The following is a 25908-nucleotide window of genomic DNA, read 5'->3' on the forward strand; positions in this document are numbered from 1 at the left end:
GTTTTTACATATCTGAAATATAGAGATATTTTGCTCCACAATACCGTTTTCCCCAATGAAATCGGACATTCCTAAGCGAAGATATTGAGTTTGTAAGTTATGGTATTATAAAATTGGAAATTGAGATATCGGCCTTTAAAAATATTATTGACAATGTTGAGAGTAGGAATTACCTTGAAAATTGTCTCAAAAATTACAAGATGACAGTTATATTCTGGTCTGAAACTATCAGACAATATTTTTAACATTAATAACATCACAAATTCGCAACAAACCCAAATTGGGAAAAAATCACCCCAGGAAGATTTTTGGCTATATCTCCATTACGATCCTGCCCAAAAGTGTCTCCTTTTGACATGACACGTCACAATTGATATTGTTAAGCTTTATAGAAATCAGTTCCAATGTTTAAATTGGACACACCTCAGTGATCCGAATACATTAATGTCCATATTTGTGGAATATAGTATTGGCGAGTTGTGATTTACTTTGCAGAGTTTATAAACTACGTTTTAAAATACTGCAGCATTCTCTGTGTGGTAGCATGTAGGCCTATAGTGTGTGGTAACATGTGATGGTGTGTAGGGCAGGTTGCTTGTTTTAGGGTGCGCTTATCTTTTAATATGGCCATTTGTGGCATATTAAAACTTGATCCGTTGTCCTATACAAAAACAATTTGGTTTTGAAATATTGTACACATTTCACGTTAAAACGTCATCAATTATGCCTGCCGAAAATGTACATTTTCCTAATTTTTGCTCTTGCCTTGTGGTATTATTTTCTTAGGGTGATTGAGGTAAAATGTTTGACTGAATGAGACATTTATGTAATATGAAGGTATATGCTGAAATGCATCTTTTATTGTTTTTCTTTCTTTCTTTTTGTTCACAATTAATGATAAGACACAAATATATCCTAAACCTAACCCCAACCATAACCCTAAACGTCGCCTTAACCTGTAACCTAAGTTTTAATCCTAAACCTAAACCTAGCCCCAAACCTTATCTAACCCCTGACTCTCTGAATCCCAATTCTGACTTCCAACTCCTCACCTATGCACACATTCCACCTTGCAACCCTTAATACTCACACACGCACATCCCACACACCCCTACAGCACCCACATCAATAAATCCACACTCCGTCGACTTAAAACACACACATACCCCGGCTACCCCAAATAGGCCTACCCCATTCGGGTCTAACTCTAATTCTACTAATAACTCGACACTAAATTCTACTAATAACTCTCACTAAATTACTCTAGAAATAATTATACATGTTGGAATATAAAAAATTGGTTGTCGTTTTTTCCGATGTATGCCCCGCCTACTTTATCGAATGGTTTATAGTCCAATAGAGGCTGAAAGCGATATTTATGAAAAAATGCTAGCTCCAGATCACAATAAGGCTATTGAACAGTGTATAGAATAAGCCGGTCCCTGTAAATTTTAGTCGTTAGCCGAAGCGATCAATGTTTAGAAGGCTTTTAGAACATATTTTGGCAGTAGAAAAATGATCTGGGCAGTATCGCGACCAGAGACTAAGTTCGGTTTTATACATTAAGCGTATATTGACAACCTACATTGAGACCCCTTGAAATGATGATAAATATATCGACACTGAATCCAGAGCTGCTCAGAGTGACACATGTTTTTAGTTATGAAGTATTGCAATGGACTGTTACCAGGAAAATGTGGATTTATACTAATTCAAGACACCAATCGGAAGAAACATAGTAACCACTGTGCAACGCTTGTGTTTGGCCTTCTTATGTGTGAAATTTCGAGGCAAGGCGGTGAGTAAAAAAATAAAATCAATGAATTTATGCTAAAAATTCCATAACATCAATTCTGTAGATATGACATATAAAGGCAAAACTCAGCACTAAAGTGGACGTTTTGAATAGGATGCATTACTAAATACACACAAATTTGGGTTTCTTCGCTAACGGAATGGGTGTAGAAGTCTTTTTCGTTAAAAAAGTGGGACATTTTTAAAATTTTGATGGACAAAATTGCAATAAGAAATAGGCGTTTACAAGGTTGCAAAATTACGATGAATTGTGTGCACAAACGATACCAATTAAGACACATGCCTTACCCTCAAGTTGAAAGTAAGTACCGTAATTATTTATATAGAGTGTGCAACATATTAAGGCGAACTTCTGGCGAAATCGATGCAAAGTCAATTCATGAAATCTTCGTTGCCACTAGAAAGTGCGTGAGCAATAATGTAACATCAAATATACACGCCTGTTTACATAATTTCCTAAGACCTTACACAAGTGATCAGGCTCAAATATAAAACTAGAGAGTTTGGTCATTGATATCGTCGGTCGCAACACATAGTGGCGTACGGTGATTTTGGTCAATTTTATGAAATTTGGCCCAACGGTTTTATATATCAAGTTCTTCAAGTATACCAAGTAAGAAAGCTCAACAATACTTAATTAATAAATAACATTAATTACTTAATTGACTTACGTTAACAATCCCGTAAGAATCCAATATCTTCCGTTTCACAAACTGACGTACGATCAACATACGCCATTATGTGAAACAGCGAAAATCGGATTTGATGACATTTAGGCACATCATCCGTCAATAATGTGGCGTACGCTTCAGAAACCAGCCGAGAACCCAAAATCTTCCGTTTCACATAGTGGCGTACGTGCGACTTACGCTTCAAAAACCTGCTGAAACCCCCAAATCTTCCGTTTCACATAATGGCGTACGTGCGACTTACGCTTCAAAAATCCGCCGAAACCCCCAAATCTTCCGTTTCACATAGTGGCGTATAAGTTTAAAGCTAAATATATCATGTAAAAGTTATTCCTTTTTAACTATTTAAGTTACAGTATAATAGTTTAATCCTTTAACTTCAATTTCAAATGTAATCGGTCCACTGAGAGATGATATTGAAGGAGTACTGACTATGTTATTAGTAGCCTATCATTCAAACGCGTTTTTCTCGGAAATGTATTTTGCGTTTCTCCTGCACGTACGCCACTATGTGTTGCGACCGACGATATGTACCATCAAATTTGAACCTATGATCAATATTGCTAGGCAAAAATTCACATCAAACATGGCAAATTTCTCTCATATCGGAGATATTTGAAACAATACAGCTCGACCCCTTAATGCAATGGGGCACTCAACACTAGATGCATGCTATACGTTTTGTACACAAAACCTGTTCAATTCGTCACAGAAACCAAGTCGAAAACAATACCTTTTTTATTTAACTATAAACCTCCATATTTCAGATTTAGGTTCAAATATGTTCACAACAACAACTTCACAGAAAATTGGAGGTCAACAGGTATTTGTAGGCGAATGAGAAGCACTTTTCCCCGGCTCCTTTTATTCTAAATTCGATCGCAATGGGACACACAATGAACGCCTATACCTGCTAATACCTTTTTATTTCATTATCAACCTCCAAATTTCAGATTAAGGTTCAAATATGTTCTCAAGATATTCACAGAAAATTGCACAAAGACAGATGTTTGTCAGTGAGAGAGAAGCACTTTTTACCATAGCAATAAAATATCTAAACCCAGCAAATTTCAAACACAAAGGGGGGGGGGTTGTGCTACACTTGTTAACTGGGTCTGGTTACGTTCACACAAAATAATGTAAAAATATTGGAAACGTGTGGAATTTTGGTCTTTCTGATATTGTGTGAGTTATTTCAAAGATTTTTTTGAATTATTTTTCCAAAATACACATATCTTCTGAATCGATTTTCGGACTGACGGTGGATCGGATTGACGGACGGTGTTTCGGACTGACAGGGAGACCCCGCGAATATAAGTGCGTGCTTGGGCAGCTGTCCTCGCGTATTTGGTTTTAATTTCTCAATATTCGAAGAGAGGTTAAGCATGCACCACCTGTTCAGTTTCGTGAACGATAGTATCTCCTTCGCATACCACCACACGCGCGACTAAGTTATATAGCTCTTTCGGGGGACATCAATCCATCGCCCGTTTCATCCCCGTAAATAATCATATGACCAATTCACAATGGATTTCACCCTCTAGAGGGCATACTAACTGATTTTCGACTAATGTAGCATGGGGTGCGTGTTCCCGTATCACGTTTCACGTAAATTTCGCAATCTCTCTATTGACTGAATTTTGACGTCGTCATTCGTTTAACACGTAAACACGAAAATGTCTTAAATAATTCCAAAAGTGTATGTATGTTATCAAGCAATATTCTATCAGTCTAAATCCGTTGAGGTTCGACAGTGAACCTCATTGTAAGTACTGTTTTTGAATTTTTTGCATGAATAACGCACTTTGTTATGATATATACTAAAAATTCACGTGTGTGTACAATGGGTATACGGGGTGTGCTGGTCTGCAGGCTCGCCTGGGATCCACGCGGTCCCAGTTCAATGCCCGGCGTAGTCAATTTTTGTCACATTCATTTTGAATTCAAAATTAAATTTTCATTTGAAAATGTATATATTGCACTGGGAAATATATTTTGTGCACTTTTTTCTGTAACTGGACCAATAGAGCTAAAAACGCACCTCGGGTCGGGGAAAAATAAATTGCGTCCGACGTCCAGGCAGTGTTGCCGTCATATTGTCTGTTTTGCTTACGATATTGGCTATTACCGCATTAAAATGACGTCGCACAGTGTCGACGTCCTATACGATAAATATAAATTTAATACTCCGTTGGTGAGCGACGGGCGAGTGGTAGTGAGCGACAGGCGAGTGGTATTTCTATCTGATTGGCTAGCAATCGATCGCTTAGGTCGCTCAGTAGTCAACTACAAACTCATGTATTCAATTCGATTGAAATCGATTATTCTATTATTGACGAAGATAAAGAGAGTAATAGTGTGTCAATAATGTACATTGGTTTTGCCAGCATTCCTTTATAAAATAATTTTCTCAAAGAGTTGAATATTATCAAAATTTTTACAGCGGATTTCAAATGTTTTACATCAAAATTGCAGTTAAACATATCCACAGCAAAATACCGGTCCTCACTAATTAGTTAATTTAATTTCCAGGTAGTTAATTTAAACGAAACCTGTGATTTACGTGACAACAAATAAAATTTTCTTACAATAGAAATATCATATGGGATACTGATATGGTAGGCCGCAACCGCCACAACGTGGAGCTGCTACGCGTAGCTGACTTTTTGCTCCGTGGAGCCAAATTGACCAATCATGTTAGAGTTTTCATTACTCGGAGGTAAAACTGACCAATCAAGTACGACTTACTCATTACGTGAAGCGAATTTAGTCATTAAGAATTTGCCAGACGAGCTTCACGTAGTTGCAAGATATCCTCGGTCACGATAGTTATGATTCAAAAAGTAATTTATGAAAAGTACGAACCGACTTATTATTAAGATGGACATGCACTCACAAGAAACTCATACAGTATTGTACACAACTATATAGCTAGGCAGAGTGGTGGTAAACCATGCACACAATTCTGCGATCTGCAGTGTATCGCCGGGAGCTGATTTGTACATCTTGCGCGGCGTGGCCTGCGGAATTCGACCTTCAGCAAACCAGTTCGGATTTACTTTATATACTAGTAGTAGGCCATACATACTGTAGTTACGGTACTGCCCGTTTTCCTATACACAATACTCGGTGCGCTCACCATTGACGCGTGACCTAGTGTATGTTAGAAGTATTATGCCATTGCCTATATGACGTCACTGTGTAAAAAATAACCAGCCAATATTTAAAGTATTCTCTGAAATTCTAGAAAATATAGTTTTGTAACATTTCCTAAAGTTTTAGCTAATTTAGGTGTTTGGATATATTGGTACTTTTGTGTTTTAGGAAGGATATGTAAACGACAGATAACACCAAAAATATGAACAAATTATTTCTAAACCGTGTTAAGTCTGCAAACCATTATGCTTCTCATTTTCAAGAACGCTGGTTAACAATAAGCAGACTATTGTCTCATTTCGTAAACAAAAGCCCAGACAGTATTGTTACCTTGCGTTCGCTTTATAATCATTCACCCAACTGAAACTATAATACCAGCTCATTGTTCATTGCACAGGTAAAACAGACACAAGTGCAGTGTGTATTTAACCAGAGAAGATCTGATGTAACATAGTTGAGCTGTTTTCATTGAGTGTTATCTTGGTTTAATAGCTTTTAATGGGGTTTAAGTCCTTCAAAGGTCGTGGTGAATTCTACTGTAGACATGACTGCATCATGATTATTTTAAAGTCAACAACATTCAACAATATGATCACCGTGATAGTATGACAGTACCAGTACCGTGGGTGTCAGTGATCCTGGCCTGACACAGTAGACAAACAAACAAACACGCCACACACATGACACATGCATGCAAGGTAACATTGACTATACACTAATCAAACAATGGTATTGATCCTGTACAACTGTTTGTGGTTTATTTACATTCGATTCATTTAAAATCCACATAGTAAACATTAATTTTGGCAAGAGTTTTCTCTCTCTGGAACGATGATGCATCAACTGGCTCCCCGTAATGAAAAGATCTAACATGATTGGTCAATTTAGCTCCGCGAAGCGAAAAGTAAGCTACGCGTAGCAGCTCCACGTTGTGGCGGTTACGGCCAGCCATATACTGATCATGCGAAAATCGTAAAACATAGAATAGAAACAGTGTGGCCGGCTCTCAAAATCTCAAATTGTATGCATAGCCTGAGTCGCATGGCCTATCTCGAACAAAATCACCATGCGTAGTTGTTGAAAAACGTGAGGATTCATCGTACTACCACGGCAATTTTTAACACGAAGATATAGGGATGATGACGGTGTGCGTCGGTCACCATCGTCTGACACTTCCTCCAACTTTTCAGTGAGCCACCAAAGACTGGAATCACTTCAAAGCTTGGTCACTTCAAATTAACAATGAGATCCGAAATCAAAAACGAAAACTAAAAAGATAAATGGAATAAACTTACCGTCTAATTGGAATGTGTGGTGCATTCGGAACGAGATAATGTAAAGAAAGTGACAAGCTGAATAAGGCACGAAAGCCATTTCGCTGCTCAAGTAAGACCACCCGCTCTGGCTCAGATTGGCCCTACTACCTGCGTTCGGCTGCGCAAACTTACCACCTTACCTGGCGACCTATATTCAACACCCAATGAATTGGATCAACGCCTTATTGTGCAGATAGTTAAACCCAGAGAAACCACAAACCCCGGGCACAAACCATAGGAATAATGGTTATAACGGTTGATCACTACGGGTGACATTGGTGGGTATTATTTTGTTATGCAAACCACATTGCTTACCTAAGCAGATATGTGACCGTTAACGGCGAATGAGCCGTAAATTCCTCCCCCGGTCAATTTTGTTTTATTTCGTGTTTAACAAATAAACATTATAAAATTAAAAATGGTATATCATTTGACTTCAAACGATATCCAGAAGCGGGGTTATGGTTTGTTCCTTCAACAAAATTATAGCTTTTTTCGTTTCTACATGTGTCTCTTTTGCCACATTGCTGGCAATAAATATCAAACAGTCAAAATTGGCGGTCATTTCAAATCAACCCTAAGTCAACCTATACAAAATACAATGCCTGGTAACCCACCACTTGAACAGGATTTAGCAAAAGCAAACAAAGACCAGAGCTATTAAAAGTTCTATAGCCATCTAAGGTAGCAGCTTATTATCCACTTCAACAATAGGATAATTGATTTATGTTTCACGATCAAAATGAGATCGATGTCGGGTTAGCTTAAGTTACCGATGCATACGACCTTCGTACACATTTTACACCGTAACTCAGAATACAATTTAGGGAATTTACGGCTCATTTGTGCTGCCGGGTCACATATAATCTTGAGATTGGAATTCCAGTTTCCTTTCACACGAAGTAAGAGCGAAGAGTAAAAATGTGTTTGGGAGTGCCCTTCTCTCCTTTCCTTGCTATTTTCTTCCATTTCTTGCTTTGTTTATCAAAGCTATCAATATTAACAATACGGCAGTGTTTTGAAAGAAAAATAACCCAATTTAAAAGTTGCAGTTATTTGTATTGATTTGAAGTAAGCGCGAAGATAATGGCGGGCTTTACGTGTTTACAGTGCTGGCATTATAACCATTGATCGCTGTAAACTGCAACTTTTAAATTCGGGTATTTTTCTGTAAAAGCACTACTGTGTTGTTAATATTGAACGACATTTGACGAATGGGGGTATCAAAATGCGTGTAAATAAATCATCCTTCTCGCTATGTTGAAATATTGTGAAAACAATTATCAGTTCTGAATCTATTGGCGTATTTATAACAGCTGGGTTACTTTTTGTGCAGACTTTACATTAACTGGTCAGGTTTCAGCCAACCTATAGGAACTATCGCAGCCCAATAGCGCAGCCATAATTTTAAAAAAAAGGTAGCACGACTAAAGCGGAAGCCTATTTGTGCAGCCATACCTAAATAGTTCTATGCTTTTTAAATTTATTTTCTGTATAGATTTAGTATTCGGTTTCTTCACATGCATTAGTCATGAAGGACCAGTTATTGCTGTGTGTTGTTTGTCTTCTTCATCTAAACATTAAAACCGAAGGTAAAGTATATTTTGGGCGCCTACTTATCAATTTGTAAGCGCTCTTTAGCAAAGTCATACAGGGTGTAACAATAAAATTTTGAAAATAGAATGACACAGGTATGCCGCTTATTTTTTGGTTTGATATTTATATGTCTATCAAGATAATTTCTTTCGCCACCAGATAAGCTTTGTTGCAATAAAATCGATGGTATACAAGTGCAGATATGGCCAATTGTGTAACCTAGTCTTAAAACCGCTTGGGCCACTTTTGTCTAGGTGTTACAAAAGTGATTGAATAGAGTTGAACCATGGACCAGTTGGACGGTGCTCTTATGATACATGTAGGTAGTTTTAAACAATGAGGGTATTCGAAGTGGTAGAAATGATTACATAATTGAATATCATTTGCATTTGCATTTTTAAGAAAATCGCTTTTGCAGTCAAACCTTATTGTACCATTCTCGCTTCATACAAGCTGACATTAGTTATTTTCTAGCAGGACACCAATTTTGGAGTTCAGTGGGTTTTTTTTCTTGACATGTAATTTGTCTCATTTTTCTGGCTACATTAGGCGTGTGTACATTATCTTGTAATAACGGAGGAACTTGTGTTGATGATAATGCTTGTATTTGCACATCATGCTACAGAGGACCTTCGTGCGAATTGGGTAAATATATGAAATTAATCAAATTGATTGTATATAATTATAAAGCGTGTCGATTAGTCATGGTCAATTTTTGATGTCTGGATTGGGGATTAATGAAAAGTTACACCTCTTGTCCGATTGGAACGGAATGCCACACATGGACTTTCAAACATTGCTTAATGTATTGTGGCTCTTAAGATATGTGTCGTTTTATGAAGATGTTTCTTTGAATCATAACTTAAGAACAACAAGACCTTCAAAAATGTTAATTATAATTCAATTTTCGTCAAGCCCGTATCAAAATCGTTGCAACAATTTTCGTCAGAGCTCGTTACTATTCACTTTTCTAACTGGCCTAAGAGCTCCTTAGCATTAATAAAAAGTGGTTAAAGTTTCATGTTTGCATCTCATTACGATCTTAGCTGTGTGCCACTTTGAGGTCTTCATGAGGGCCATGAATAATAATAATAACTCGGGAAATAGTGAGTCTTGCGCTTTTTCTTGATAAAAATTGCCGTGATAGTACGGCGAATCCTCTCGTTTTTCAAAAGCTACACATGGCGATTTTGTTCGAGATAGGCCGAGCGACTCAGGCTAAGCATACCATTTACACGATATGAGATACCACAGAGCCTGCCGCAGAGTTTCTATTCTACGATTTGCGCATGATCAGTACCACATATGGTGTTGCCATTCAAGAAAATTCGATTTGTTGTCAGGTAAAACACAGGTTTTGTTTCTAATACACTAACTCGAAATGCAATACACTAATTAGCGGGGAATGCTGTTTGCTGTGGATATATTTTACTGCATTTTATAAGTAACGATTTTGAAATCAAAAGTCAAAATTGTGATATATTCAACTGTTTGAGAAATGAATTATATAAAGGAAGCCGTGTAAGATCCAGGTGCTGTATCTATAATACAATGTACGTTATCGACACACTCTACCACTTTCCTTTTCTGCGTCAATAATAGAATATTGATTTCAATCGAATTGAATACATCTCTCCATTTTGAGTTTGTACTCCAGCACTGAGCGATCTAGCGATCGATTTCTATCCAATCAGATAGGACTCCTTTTCTTGCGTTCGGTGAAATACCAATCGCCCGTCTCTCACCAACGGAGTATTAAGTTTATATTTATAATACTGGATGTCGACACTGTGCAGCATATACAGAGCGCGGTTTATTAAATTGTTCATTTGAGACGCATGAGTAACCAAAATATTCTTAGAAGCAGAAGCGATAGATCGTCTTGACTAGTACGATCGATATTATCAGTCTAATCTAGCGGTCGTCTTGGGTAATGACGTGCTCACGCTCTGCAATGTACCTCTGCGTGCTCCTTTTAATTTGTAACTTTTAATTTGCACCAAATTTCGTTTATCATATTTATAGGGCAATTGAATACCTGAGTGGAAGAAGGGCCCAACTCCATCAAAACTGTTTTTGAGATATTAAGAAAAAACTTAATATTTGGAAAAGTTTATTAATGATTTTTTGGTAGGCATATCCAGTAAAATAGTACTCACTTTCTGAGCTTTCGATGACAGGTTATGTCATCTTGATCACAGATGTCCAGGCTCACTGCACTTCCCGCCGTGGGACTTGGTAGTATCATTCCCTCAGGTTCTTGATTGGTTTAGCAGCGAGTCGTAGACGTGATCTAGAAAATACATCCCAATGTCTAGATTCATGGTTTTGTCGCCCCTCCTCCTCCTGAAAAGTTTTATAGACAGAATGTTTTCATCTTCAGGGGACCTTAAATATATGAACATACAGTATTAAAACATTCGAAATTATATATGATGTTTCCATGGCAACAGTACAGGTCTTAATATGAGATGGAGTTGGGCCCTTCTTCCACTAATATACTGCAAGTGCCATTTCTGTAAGCAGATTTGTTATAAATAGCTACAGAAATTTGGTAATTATCCATTAATTGCACAAATCGTCGGGTGTATTACATAGTGACGGATGTTAAACTTCGCCAGGAAAAAGTTTTTGAGTTAGACGCGATCAAAGAGTACGCCGATTTGTGATCAACCATAGCAGAACACTGTCAAGTTAAATCCTCCAAAAGTTGCTGTATTTTAAAAAACTAGTATCTAGAGTATCTTGAAACATCTATCACATGAAGAATTATTCGCTATTAAATCAGTTAATGATTACAAAGTTATACGTCAGTATGTAAAAACGTGAAAACGTTGCACCCTAACATCCGTCACACATCCGTCACTATGTCTTGCGCCAATATCAGCTAATATCGCGCACGCTAATCTGTCTCTCGTGTTGATCTATGGACATCCGTCACACATCCGTCACTATGTCTTGCGCATACACTTCGGATCAAGGAAGGACTTCGAAGCATCCGTCGGTTTTTTACGCTTATTATTAAACGCTTTTTTCATGATAAAACCGACTCGTCACGAGTGCCCACGACATACATGGCATATTGTATTTGAGTATTTACTCCTGATCTTACTAGTACTCACTCTCATGATATAGCTAATCACACAAGCTGTAACTTCTTTTTACAAAACGCCAATGATTGTATTCAGTTTTTACCAATTTACACTGTATTATCTGTAAATTTGGAGCCGCCCCTAAACGCCCCTGAACATATTTTGATCATCTTTTAATAACCTACTCATTAAAAAGGATCATATTTTCATTTTTTATTACTTAATCATCCCTTTTATATTGTAAAGCTTTAAAATAATGTCTCTAAATAATTGTCGAATCAACTCGAACCATTAAAAATGTATTAAAAGTGATATTTTACTAAAATAATGATCCATTGAATATCTGCTCTACGTAAAAGTTTTTGGTTTATACCCAGTTATCAACATCCGTCAAGAAATCATGTAGGTTTCAATGAACAATATTGAATTACGTACGTTCAAATTGAAAAATAATGTTTTTACATAGTGACGGATGTTTAGATACGCCACTATGTAAAACGTCGGGTAATGTAATATATCAACATCCGTCATTTGCATAATTAATTATCTAATTAATTATGCAAACTTGAGCTTCAAATCTTGGTAATATTATACTACTCACTATTTAAAATACATTGGCCAATTTTCATAAAAATGACAAAAATCAACATACGTCACTATGTAATACACCCGACGAAATAGAAGTATGTAATATGTTAGCAAGTTTATTGTAGTGAAAGGCAGATTTCATAGATGAACAAAATTCCTCTTTAACCCAATATTTGTGGAAGAAGGGCCCAACTCCATGGACTTGGGCCTTTGTTCCATGAAAACCATGATTAAGTGTATGTGGAAGCCTATTTAGAGGGTGTATTTTGGCTCATCTTTCACACACAAGGAGAACAGTCTGCTGGCAATAAAATGCTGGGTCAAACTCATTTTTGTATATTTTTGGAGTTGGGCCCTTCTTCCACTAAGGTATTCAATTGCACGAAAGGTTATTAGTTCAAATCGTCCTCCTGAAGACATGCAAATGCATGGAGTACAAAAGAATCAATACCACTTTAACAGGTGATTGGTATTGTACTACATAGATATGCATCTCTTCTGGAGGACGATTTGAACTAATGACTTTCCGTGCAATCACCTTATTGTATTGGTATAAATCTTTGTCAATTTAAAGCATTTAGTAGCAAATGTGGTATCAAGTTGAAGCTAACAAGTTATATAATGCGCACGATAATATCAATCATATTGTCATACCATTACCCGGTTTAGATTTATGACGGGTCAATGGAGGACTTCCTTTTTTCTGTTGTGTTTACTTCATTTGTGTAGTTAAGTCTGGAAGAAGTGTCCCACTTGGACTCGCAGATGGACGGATACAAGATGACCAAATAACCGCATCAAGTTACATGGAAAATAGGCCTCCTCAGTACTGTAGGCTCGATAATCAGAGCTATTGGGAAGCTAATCAGACAGATACAGATCAGTGGATACAGATAGACCTTGCTTCTGATGTAATTGTTACTGGGATCCAAACACAAATCGGTAAACGCCTTCGAGTGTATTTTGGATCAAATAACAGTTTCCTGGAACCGATCATGGAAAACAGCTCAATCAAGGTAAAATAGACACCCACACAACATGTCAAATTAGTGTCCAATTGTTTGCGTAGTCAATTATCTCTCCCTCTCTTTAGCGTCCATTCATCAATTTATAGATGTCGCTACACAAAATTACACAAAAGGGCTCAATATGAGCATTTTAAAATCATTTGCAGAATGCTTTTAAGGGATCTAAAATGAGCGTTTATTGCGTTTCGACAGTATTTTTTGTGGGACATGAGAGCACCTCAGACCTATCGAATTGCATTCTGAATACGAAACATGTCTTTCTGATATCAAATAATTTTCATTTTTTGAAAATCACAATATAATACAAATTTTATGACAAATTATAAAAATTTGATATTTTTCAAATTTGTGATATATAACAGTCCTCGAAGTAAATTATATAAATCTAATGACATATTTTTAAAGTGTATGTAGCAGGGAGGAAAAGCCGACGGTCAATTGAAAATTTTGACCTTTCATATTGAAGATATGGATTTTTTCCCAAAAAGACCTTTTTTTTTTGGTTTTTGGGAAAAAAATCCATATCTTTAATACGAAAGGTCAAAATTTTCAATTGATCGTAGGCTTTTCATCCCTACATACACTTTAGGTATAAATCATCAGATTTATAAAGTTTACTTCAAGTACTGTTAAATATCAATTATTATGTCGCTATACAAAATTACACAAAAGGGCTCAATATGAGCATTTTAAAATCATTTGCAGAATGCTTTTAAGGGATCTAAAATGAGCGTTTATTGCGTTTTGACAGTATTTTTTGTGGGACATGAGAGCACCTCAGACGTATCGAATTGCATTCTGAATACGCAGCATGTCTTTCTGATATCAAATAATTTTCATTTTTTGAAATTCACGATATAATACAAATTTTATGACAAATTATCAAAATTTTATATTTTTCAAATTTTTGATATATAACAGTCCTCGAAATAAATTTTGTAAATCTAATGATATATTCTTAAAGTGTATGTAGCTGGGAGGAAAAGCCGACGATCAATTGAAAATTTTGACCTTTTATATTGAAGATATGGATTTTTTTTTTTTTTTTACCTTTTTTTTTGTTTTTTTTTTGAAAAAAATCCATATCTTTAATACGAAAGGTCAAAATTTTCAATTGATCGTAGGCTTTTCATCCCTACATACACTTTAAGTATAAATCATCAGATTTATAAAGTTTACTTCAAGTACTGTTAAATATCAAAAATATCAATTTTAATGATTTGCCATAAAATGTGTATTAAATTGCGAATTTCAAAAAATCAAAATTATTTGATATCAGAATGACATTCTTCATATTCAGAATGCAATTCGATATATCTGATGTGCTCTAATATCCCACAATAAATACTGTCCAAACGTTCATACCCCAGCCCTTAAGTTTTCTCTAAAATACTACTTTACTAGTATCTTAGTAGAGACACCGAGTTGTATCTCACCAATCCTCAGCATCGCACCCTTTAAGCCAATATATCATCTTTGTTTCGAAATTACTAAGCTATAGGACATATCCTGTTTGGCTATAGCCTCCCCTTCAGAAGTATTAATTATATTCATACTTGCTTTGGAATGAACGTTTGGACAGTATTTATTGTGGGACATTGGACCACATCAGACATATCGAAATGCATTCTGAATACGAAGAATGTCCTTCTATTATCAAATAATTTTGATTCTTTGAAATTGCCGATGTAATACACATTTTATGGCAAATGATACAAAAGTACTCGAAGTAAACTTATATGATGATATATACTTAAAGTGTGTGTAGGTGGGATGAAAATCCGACGATTAATTGCAAATTTTGACCTTTCGTATTGAAGATGTGGATTTTGTCCCAAAACACCAGAAAAAATTAGGTCTTTTGAGGAAAAAAATCCGTATCTTCAATATGAAAGGTGAAAATTTTCAATTGATCGTCGGCTTTTCCTCCCAGCTACATACACTTTAAGAATATAAGAATAATGTGAAAAATATCAAATTTTGATTATTTGTCATAAAATTTGTATTATATCGTGAATTTCAAAAAATAAAAATTATTTGATATCAGAAAGACATTCTTCGTATTCAGAATGCAATTCAATATGTCTGGTGTGCTCTAATATCCCACAATAAATACTGTCCAAACGTTCATATCCCCATCCCTTAAGTACCATTCGATGCAAATTTTGTGACACAATTGTATGTGGTAAATCTCCATAGACTTTCCATACGCAAAATGAAAGATCCGTTAGAAAGAGCCCCATTCAAGTTTGTAATAAAATTTTAAATTTCACAAAATGCTAATTGAGCAAGTACATTATATACAATGCACTAATTTTTCACGAGGGGCTATACAAAATACTTTTTTCTGTATTGTATGTCATTAAAACGTATGTGTTTTTTTTTTTCAAAAATAAAATGTCCATCTGAAACATAGGGGAGCCTCGTAATGTTCTGTTTCTCTAATACATTTCCCGGTTCATTTTGAACTGGGTTTTTTTCACGGTTGTTTGATGTGATCATTTATTAATTTTTATAACAAAACATTATTATAATGTTCAATTCTACACCTGAATAATACCAACATCTATCACACTAATAAACTATATATATACACACATATATTTTGTAGCATTTTTTAACATAGATTTTCGTTTCTATATCAAATTATTCATCTTTTTCTGATTTTTTGTGGTAAATTTAATTCTATAAACTGTACATTTGTGTGCAAATTGAGAGCGTTATTTTCATATATTTTAAATTTAAATTAGCCAAATAATATGAGTTGTACCTTACATTTCGTGATAAAAAGGTTTTTTTTTAAATTCGTTGTCATTTATTGGTCTATTTGCTGATGTTCTAATACCATTTTACAAGTGTCTACCCCTTGTAAAGATGCAAACAAGATTTCAGATGAATAGCGCCATCATTGTTCAACTTTTCTTAAAAAAGACTCAGTTTTACATGCTATCAAACAACAGTGTTTTGTGTGTCTCATTCAAAATGGCATAATAGTTACGTAGGAGTGTTGTCATTCGACATTTTAGGTTTTTATAACTTAGTAACATAGTAAGTGAAGTGATGGCACATAAAACCAAATGTAAGCGGTTCGCGACTGTTTCACAAATGAGCTTGTAATACAATTGTTAAGTTTGCTTGAATAATTACGTGACAATAAAACAACTTATTTGATTGATATTGTGATATAGATATTGGAGGACAATCGTGATCATTTTACAGCCGACATTGCATTACCTTATGCTATTGTCACGCGATTTCTGCGTATTTACCCTATTGAGGATGGTGATATAGTGGCATTACGTATGGAAATTATGGGTTATAACTGCTCCTGTCCGTTCGGTGGAACCTATGAGAACAATTGTGACATCCTCGGTAAGATCAGTTTTTCTTCAATCTAAATGCTCATATTTACATAGGAGTAAACTTGGCAAATATTTTTGTGTTAATAAACAATCCAAATGTGTCAACAAAAATGTGTTTAACTTCTCTCTGGGACTTCTCTTACTTACCTTTAGATATCTGCCATTCGTATGGGTTACTAACAATTGTCGAAGATGATAAGTTTTCCATGTCATCACCAATCTATCCAAATGTGTATTCCATCGATGACTTGAATGATGTTCGCCTTCCTTTCTGTTATCAAATAATTTCGTCAAATGATGGTGGCATGTTTATTGTGCATCCAATAGTAACTAACATATCATACGAGGACACTATAGGAATAGGTTATGGGACATTGCCAGCATTTTCTACAGTTGCGTACGGTATTACTGGACAATTTGGAACACCTATACGTGGTGATTATCCAAAAGCAGTTGGTATTGGTATAACGGGTAACAGTGAGAGCATGTGGATAATATTTGTAATTGCATCGAGTCGCTATGGTATATTTCAGCATGAGACAGTTGACAACGGATTCGTGTTAGCCATTCAAAGAGAAGCAATGATGGAAGGTATATACGGCTTGTGTTGTTGGGCTTTTCAATATTTCATCGTCGTCGACGCGGCATCCCTAGTAACGACCCATATTTCTACCGTATATTGCTACTGTAGCGGCCATTTTGCATTATGGGCTATCATTTTCTTTGGAAGGGGTTTTTTCTTGAATATGTCGGTGACCGGAGTCAATTTTTATGACCCCCTTTCGCGGGCTAAATTGTTTTACAACGCCCCCCCCCCCGCGAAATGTGGATATCGAACTAGTTTACCCCGCAGGGCTTCAAAGAACCACTAACCGTGAAATATGGATATCCAACTAGTTCGCCCCGTATGGCTATAAAGAACCACTAACCCCGCAATATGGATATCCAACTCAGAAAAGCATCAATATTTACAAAAAAACGTTTCAAAACGTAAAAAGGAGCCAAAGTTTAAGAAATCATTCCTGTGTGGCTTTTCATCCTTTTTTAAACTTGGTCCCATTGATGAAAGTTTCTAAAGACCCATACAAAATCATATATACTTGTTGGTTTTCTTAGTTGTCAGTGTTTATTTCGTAGAGTAATGAATTAAGGGATCCAAAATGAGCGTTTATGGCGTTTCGACAGTATTTTTTGTGGGACATGAGAGCACCTCAGAAACATGTCTTTCTGATATCAAATAATTTTCAGTTTTAAAATCACAATATAATACAAATTTTATGACAAATTATAAAAATTTGATATTTTTCAAATTTTTGATATATAACAGTCCTCGAAGTAAATTATATAAATCTACTGATATATTCTTAAAGTGTATGTAGCAGGGAGGAAAAGCCGACGGTCAGTTGAAAATTTTGACCTTTCATATTGAAGATATGGATTTTTTCCCAAAAGACCTAATTTTTTTTGGTGTTTTGGGAAAAAAATCCATATCTTCAATACGAAAGGTCAAAATTTTCAATTGATCGTCGGCTTTTCATCCCACCTACATACACTTTAAGTATAAATCATCAGATTTATAAAATTTACTTCAAGTACTGTTAAATATCAAAAATATCAATTTTAATGATTTGCCATAAAATGTGTATTAAATTGCGAATTTCAAAAAATCAAAATTATTTGATATCAGAATGACATTCTTCGTATTCAGAATGCAATTCGATATGTCTGATGTGCTCTAATGTCCCAAAATAAATACTGTCCAAACGTTCATACCCCAGCCCTTAATGTTCGTGCGTGATTGGAGTTTTTCCGTATAGACGTTATAATGTATTTTGATTTAAGAAAAAATAGCATATACTCACTTTGTTAAATTCTTCATCGTCATGTGGGATTCTGCGCCTTAGGCTGCGTTCACATAGAAGTATACTATTCGGGTATACGGTGCACGTTTTGCAGCCTGCACCCGTATAGCTTAAATCGAGCAAGGCAATTTCATAGTACCGGGTCACATAAGGCTACGATCGCATAGAAGTATACTATTCGGGTATACGATGCACGTTTTGTAGGTGCACGCGTATAGCTTAAATCGAGCAAGGTAATTTCATAGTACCGGGTCACATAAGAGCTATTCGAAAAGGCCGTATACCTGCGTATAGTATAGTATAGTGGGAATCGTGCGTGTTCGATTTTAGTGCAGCGTATACCGTCCTAATTTTAAAAACCTAAACCATATGTGGGTAAATTAATTTTTTTAATAGATGCACTATCTAATTCTGCACATTATGACACCTCATTGAATGCAATGTGACCTCAAGAAGTAAAGTTACAAGCATTTGATAAGACGAAGAAAATGGGTAACTGACATACTGGCTATTCGCTATACGAAATACGCTCATTCGATCAGGCTGAGTTCACATAGTATACTCCTATATGAACTCAGCCTGATCGAATGAGCGTATTTCGTATAGCGAATATCAGTATACCGTATACTTCTATGTGAACTCAGCCTTATGTACAGATGTAGGGCCTACACGCAGCAGGTTGACAGACAGTCGATATGCTAAGTACATATAATACTCTACTACTCTTTAGGCTGCGTTCACATAGAAGTATACTATTCGGGTATACGGTGCACGTTTTGCAGGTACACGCGTATATAGTTAAATCGAGCAAGGCAATTTCATAGTACCGGGTCACATAAGGCTACGATCGCATAGAAGTATACTATTCGGGTATACGATGCACGTTTTGCAGGTGCACGCGTATAGATTAAATCGAGCAAGGTAATTTCATAGTACCGGGTCACATAAGAGCTATTCGAAAAGGCCGTATACCTGCGTATAGTATAGTGTAGTGGGAATCGCGCGTGTTCGATTTTAGTGCAGCGTATACCGTCCAAATTTTAAAAACCTATACCATATGTGGGCAAATTCATTTTTTTAATAGATGCACTATCTAATTCTGCACATTATGACACCTCATTGAATGCAATGTGACCTCAAGAAGTAAAGTTACAAGCATTTGATAAGACGAAGAAAATGGGTAAACTGATATACTCGCTATTCGCTATACGAAATACGCTCATTCAATCAGGCTGAGTTCACATAGTATACTCCTATATGAACTCAGCCTGAACGAATGAGCGTATTTCGTATAGCGAATACCGTATACCGTATACTTCTATGTGAACTCAGCACACAATATAATGCAACATAAACCTTCAAATGTTTTTGATATAAATACATAACCTACTGCATATTGCACCGCTTTCGAACAGTCTTAACACGATAAGTGCAAATTGTTGAATGTAAAAATTATGACCCGTTCTGAATATTATTACGACTCAACTAAATGGGACCAAGTTTTAAAAAGGGTGAAAAGCCACGCAGGAAAGACTTTTTTAACTTTTTACGTTTTGAAACGTTTTTTGGTAGATTACATTTGTACAGAGGGAATCACGTGGAAATGTAAACGCACCATCAAGCACTGGATTACAAATAAACTAAATTAATACAATAAAATTCACCTCTAGAGATATCTTTCCATTGCATTTAATGAAAAGAGTCATAGTCCTATTGACTAGGATAATTGAAGCTTGCATTCTCCCATTGTGTCTATAGAATAACAGCCACAGACCACACACAGTTTAATTCATAAAATACATGCAAGAGCTTATGATTTGAAAAGACCGCCACTTAACGATAATTTTATTTTCATGTCTCAAACAAATTGTGCAAGGGAAAAGCGCCCTCAACGTCAAGGGCGAAGTCTTACATCTGAAATGCCGTTTGCCCCGGGGGGGTGGGTACTCAACTTTGGAGGTGACGCGTATGTAGGGCTGTTAATACCCCTTTTTCAGCATCGCTGTCACCCAAAGACCCCATATTTTTACGAACACATGCTCTGTCACCCGAAGACCCCTATTTTTCCATTTGATCTGTCACCCAAAGACCCTTACAAGTTCAATTTGAACAGCAACTTTCATTTATCACTGATTTTGTTACTTATTTTGAAAAACAATGAAATTTGAAGCCATTTCGAACTAGAAACGCGATTTTCGAGGTTTTTGTGGCGCTGTTTCGGCTCTCACACAAAAATTTCAATTAAAAAAAAGTCATGTTCTCACCCAATGACCCCATATTATTTACATTTTGCTCTGACCGAATACCAAAAATAATGCTCTCACCCAATGACCCCATATTTGTTACATTTTGCTCTCACCGAATGCCCCTAGTGCGAAAGTGCCAGCCCTACACCTATATCCATTTCATATTGAAGTGCCCCCCGGGGCCGTTTGTTCTGTTCAATTTGCTTGTATTAAAAACTTCGGTCGAAGTTTTGCCACAAGTTTAAAAAATAACGGTTAGTTCATGAAATAGAAGAAGTGAAATTTAGCAAAACGCGACGAGGTTTATTTGCCCGTAAGAGAGCTCTATTGTTCCGCTATTGTATCCGCTATTGTATCCACTATTGTATTCTATTCATAAAAGCTACTGCAAGAATCGCGGCAATCCCTGATATTGCTGATGTCTACCGCCGGCGTTTCGCATTTATTAACAATCAAAATTATCACATACTCTTACATTTATAGTCTTATTCTCACCTTTTATATAATATTCAGAAATTGCAATTCGGAAAACTACTAACTTTTCAAGTGAAAATATATATTCCATCGAAAATATATCAGAGTTAATTGTATACATAGAAATCTATTATACCCAACCCATAAGTGCCCAATGCACCCAAATATCCCCGCAAATATCTCATACACGATTTTATTCATTCATTTTGGGCTTTAAACACTCAGAAGTCGTCCAAAATGGCAACATCATCAGCATGATCAAACCCTCTATGACTTGTTCACAAGTTGATGCTTTACAAATTACCCTCACTTGACCAAACACGCATAATACATGATCGAAACACCCAGCAGAGTTTTACATAAGATTATGTGGCTTGTCTTAACGATTCAAAAGATGCCACTTTCTTACCCACTGACACTAGCTAATTTGCATGGCAGAAATCTATAGTGCGGACACTCTTCAGTCGCAAATCAACAAAATTCGTGCTATTTTGGCGTTCTTGCAAAAGAAATCTCGTGAATCGAGTGCCCTCTCAACAATATCCCTAGATGTTTGCCAATAATGACACACTCTAGAAACGCCAACATAAATCACCCAACAGCTTCATTTTAAGAATTATTTCAGTATCCAAATCAATAGGAACAGAAAGAGTATGGTCTACACATTCCAGGAAAATGTTTTATTTGTTTCTTCCGCCATTCTATATTTCCCTAAAATTATCACATTTTTTCTCCAAAATCCTATGTAAATGATTCTCCACGCTACGCAGAAATTATGTGCGATAAATCATACAAATTTGCCACAATTTTACATCACTTTAGACAGTATTGCAATATCTTGATGATTTTAGGCATTTTGAACGGCAACTTGAGTATTTTCAGAAATCAAATATCGCGCCAAGGGATGACACTCTTATTCACGCATTCATTTACAACGCAAACTTGTATCGAATCCCGGTGGTTTGCGACCAATGAAATGTCCGCACCCCTGGATTTATTAATCCCTGGTATGAATTATGTATTAGATTTGTCAAGGCAATAACCACGATCCGTTTTGTAATAATATAAAAGCACTTGCAATAGAATCCCGCTGAGTTCAATGAATTGCGCCCTGAAACCGATGGAGAAGTGCCCCATAAAGAAGCTATCCCATTGACCTCTATTAACAGGTCAGTGAGCTCTCCATACACAAATGAACAAGTACAATAGGACAAGGCCAGCACCTATTACCTGCTTAGTAACATGTTATTTTGAAGTCTTGAAGATTAGTAATCGTCTGTGCATATGAACTGCGCATTTATGATGCAAAATATTAGTTCTATATAATATAAAATTACAAATACTGGTATTATGATATACAAAACGACTAATAAAATCATGTCATCATGGCGTCATGCAAAGGTTCATTATATCCCGTATGTTTGTCTAAATTCATATATATATTTGAAAACAATTTCTACACCAATTTAATATGTACTCAGGTGGAACCTTGCTTTTTTTAATTTTCATTTCTTTTTATGTAACAAATTCAGGTTTTTCCATTACGCGGGGCCGCCGGGCAATACAAATTTAATGTTAAAGGGTTAATGTACGATTTCTTCAAATTTTTAATTTGTCATTATATATTCAAAATGCTGAAATAATACCAGTAATAGGCCCTAATTATCGGGAATGGCTTCTGTCCATTTTGAACTGAAATAACGAGGTAAATACTGTTTGTTATTTTGGCCGTTTAACACGCAGTTCTATAGGAGGATATAAAGTCATAATTCTTGAATTATGACTTTATGTCGAACTTTGCTCTGTTTACCTACAAACACAACAAATTTGGCTGATTCCATTTAAATGCAAGTTGTGACATGTGTATACATTACAAATATGCCATAAAATCAGGTTTGAAAAAAAATAACCAAATTCATATTATAAGATCGTACATTATGACTTTAACATTGAATGAACGCAGAATCAAGAATGGGCGTTTCTAGTACATACAGCGTCTGACTCTACCTGAGGACCTAGCCTAAGTCCCATGGGCTCCAAGAGTGGCTCTCCATACACACATGAACAAATACAATGACGGGTCCGACTGCCATGCAAATGAGCCAAATGAGCAGACCCTCTCAAGGGTCTGCTCTGTGATACCACACTGATCATACTGATCTTTATGTTATTACAGCGAGGCCCACATACAATGTTCAACACAAAGTGAACGATGTTATAACTTGGAGGGCTAACACTCCAACACCGCCAAATTCGACTGACGTGTGTACAACGTGGGATGCTATGAGGAAATTGAATACTCGTTGTCTGATCATGCGTGTGTTTATGGTTCGGATAGCGGTTACTTAGCAATACAATGACGGGTCCGACTGCCATGCAAATGAGCCAAATGAGCAGACCCTCTCAAGGGTCTGCTCTGTGATACCACACTGATCATACTGATCTTTATGTTATTACAGCGAGGCCCACATACAATGTTCAACACAAAGTGAACGATGTTATAACTTGGAGGGCTAACAAACCAACACCGCCAAATTCGACTGACGTGTGTACAACGTGGGATGCTATGAGGAAATTGAATACTCGTTGTCTGATCATGCGTGTGTTTATGGTTCGGATAGCGGTTACTTAGCAACTCTCGTTCCGCCTTGGGTTTATTGAATACACTCTATATAAAGTCATCAATATGTCGTTTCCAGTCCTTGGCTGAACTATTGGGTTCAGCTATTAATTTTTTTAATAATTCTGTTACCCCATAGCATTAAAAAACTAGTATTTTGATAATTAAAATAGCTGGATGCGGTATGCAGCTGACTGGGGTGGTTACGGGTCGTTAAAACCACTAGAACCACAAACCGCGAAATATGGATATCCAACTAGTTTGCCCCGCAAAGCTCCAAAGAACCGCTAACCGCGAAATATGGATATCCAACTAGTTTGCCCCGCAGGGTCTACAAAGAACCGCTAACCGCGAAATATGGATATCCAACTAGTTTGCCCTCGGAGCTTCAAAAACCACTCACCCCGAAATATGGATATCCAACTAGTTTGCCCCGCAGGGCTACAAGCACCATTAACCGCGAAACATGGATATCCAACTAGTTCACCTCGCATGGCTACAAAGAACCACTTAGCGCGCAATATTTTTTACCTCAAAAAAGAATTAATATCTACCAAAAACGTTTCAAAACGTAAAAAGCGGCCAAAGTTTAAAAATCTTTCCTGTGTGGCTTTTCACCCTTTTTTAAACTTGGTCCCATTTATGAAAGTTTTTAAAGACCCATACGAAGTCATCTAAGGCTATGAAACTTGGCTTAGCTCGTGCTCGGAGCTCGTGAGTCGGGGTGGGGGGGGTGTCATGAGAGGCGACATGCCGGGTCGGATGCCGGGGTGCACAATAGATGACTTCGTATAGGCTACTTGTTGGTTTTCTTAGTTGTCAATGTTTATTTTGTAGAGCAAATGAATTAATGTTCGTGCGTAATTGAAGTTTTTTTCCGTATAGACGTTATAATGTATTTTGTAGCAAATACTCACTTTGTTAAATTCTTCATCGTCATGTGCGATTCTGCGCCTTATGTACAGATGTAGGGCCTATATGTAGCAGGTTGACACACAGTCAATTTGCTAAGTATATATAATACTCTACTACTCTTTATGATCACGCAATATAATAAAACATAAACCTTGAAATGTTTTTGATAATACATACGGTAGCCTACGTCATATTGCACCGCTTTCGAACAGTCTTAAACCTATAAGAGTACATTGTTGCATGTAAAAATTAGGACTCATTCTTCATGTTAATACTACTTTACTAAATGGGACCAAGTTTAAAAAAGGGTGAAAAGCCACACAGGAAAGATTTTTTAAACTTTGGCCGCTTTTTACGTTTTGAAACGTTTTTTGGTAGATTAAGGTTAGCCGACAGTTTTTCATGCGCTGGATTTCAGATGGGCGGAAGTTCATAACAGAAACAGCCATGCAGAAAATGAACAAGCGTACCGGGACGTAGGCCTACTTACAATAGAATATCGATCCACGGTCAAGACATGAAAAGGCTATGAAACTTGGCTTAGCTCGTGCTCGGAGCTCGTGAGTCGGGGTGGGGGGGGGGGGTCATGAGAGGCGACATGCCGGGTCGGATGCCGGGGGGCACAAGCCGTTTTCGGCAATTTTCATAAGGATTTTATAAATTTGAAAATTGATTGGGGCACTTCGTCAAGCTACGCCCTGGAAAATGTGTTGATTTTGAATTTATAGCCTTGATATCTTTGATGAAATAAATCAATGCTACTATTCCCCTGATTACAATGTAATACGGTACAACAATAACATCAACAACAATATCAAAAAGCAATTATTTACAAATCGAATTTGGGAAGAATATTCAACAACAAATACTTAGCATGCCTACAAATTTTTGAATTACATAAAGTGAAAAACAATTAATCACGATTCACTACAGTCAGCGAATCAAACAAATAAAACTAAAAAGAAAGGAGCAAGAAAGAATAAAGAAATAGAGAAAAAGAGCAAGAAAGAGAGAGAAAGAAAAGAACGAAAAAAAGAAAGAAAGAAAGAAATGAAAAAAAAAAATGAAAAAAGAAAAGGAGAAAGAAAAGAGGAAAGAAAGGAAGTAAAAATGGGAAAAGAGAATAAAAAAGAATAATAAATTCAGCCA

At 36.4% G+C, this 25908-nt stretch overlaps 1 protein-coding gene across 1 annotated transcript in view; it reads left to right on the forward strand.

Moving 5' to 3' along the window:
• The window catches only part of LOC140167606 (dnaJ homolog subfamily C member 10-like), a 146784-nt gene that overhangs the window by 85379 nt on the left and 35497 nt on the right, over positions 1–25908 (forward strand). The window contains exons 21-22 of the mRNA XM_072190905.1: positions 16469–16652; positions 16796–17233. Of these exons, the coding sequence (XP_072047006.1) occupies positions 16469–16652; positions 16796–17233 (622 nt within the window). The remainder of the gene's footprint in view (positions 1–16468; positions 16653–16795; positions 17234–25908) is intronic.

Source organism: Amphiura filiformis, chromosome 13 (assembly GCF_039555335.1).
Source record: "Amphiura filiformis chromosome 13, Afil_fr2py, whole genome shotgun sequence".
NCBI lineage: Eukaryota > Metazoa > Echinodermata > Ophiuroidea > Amphilepidida > Amphiuridae > Amphiura > Amphiura filiformis.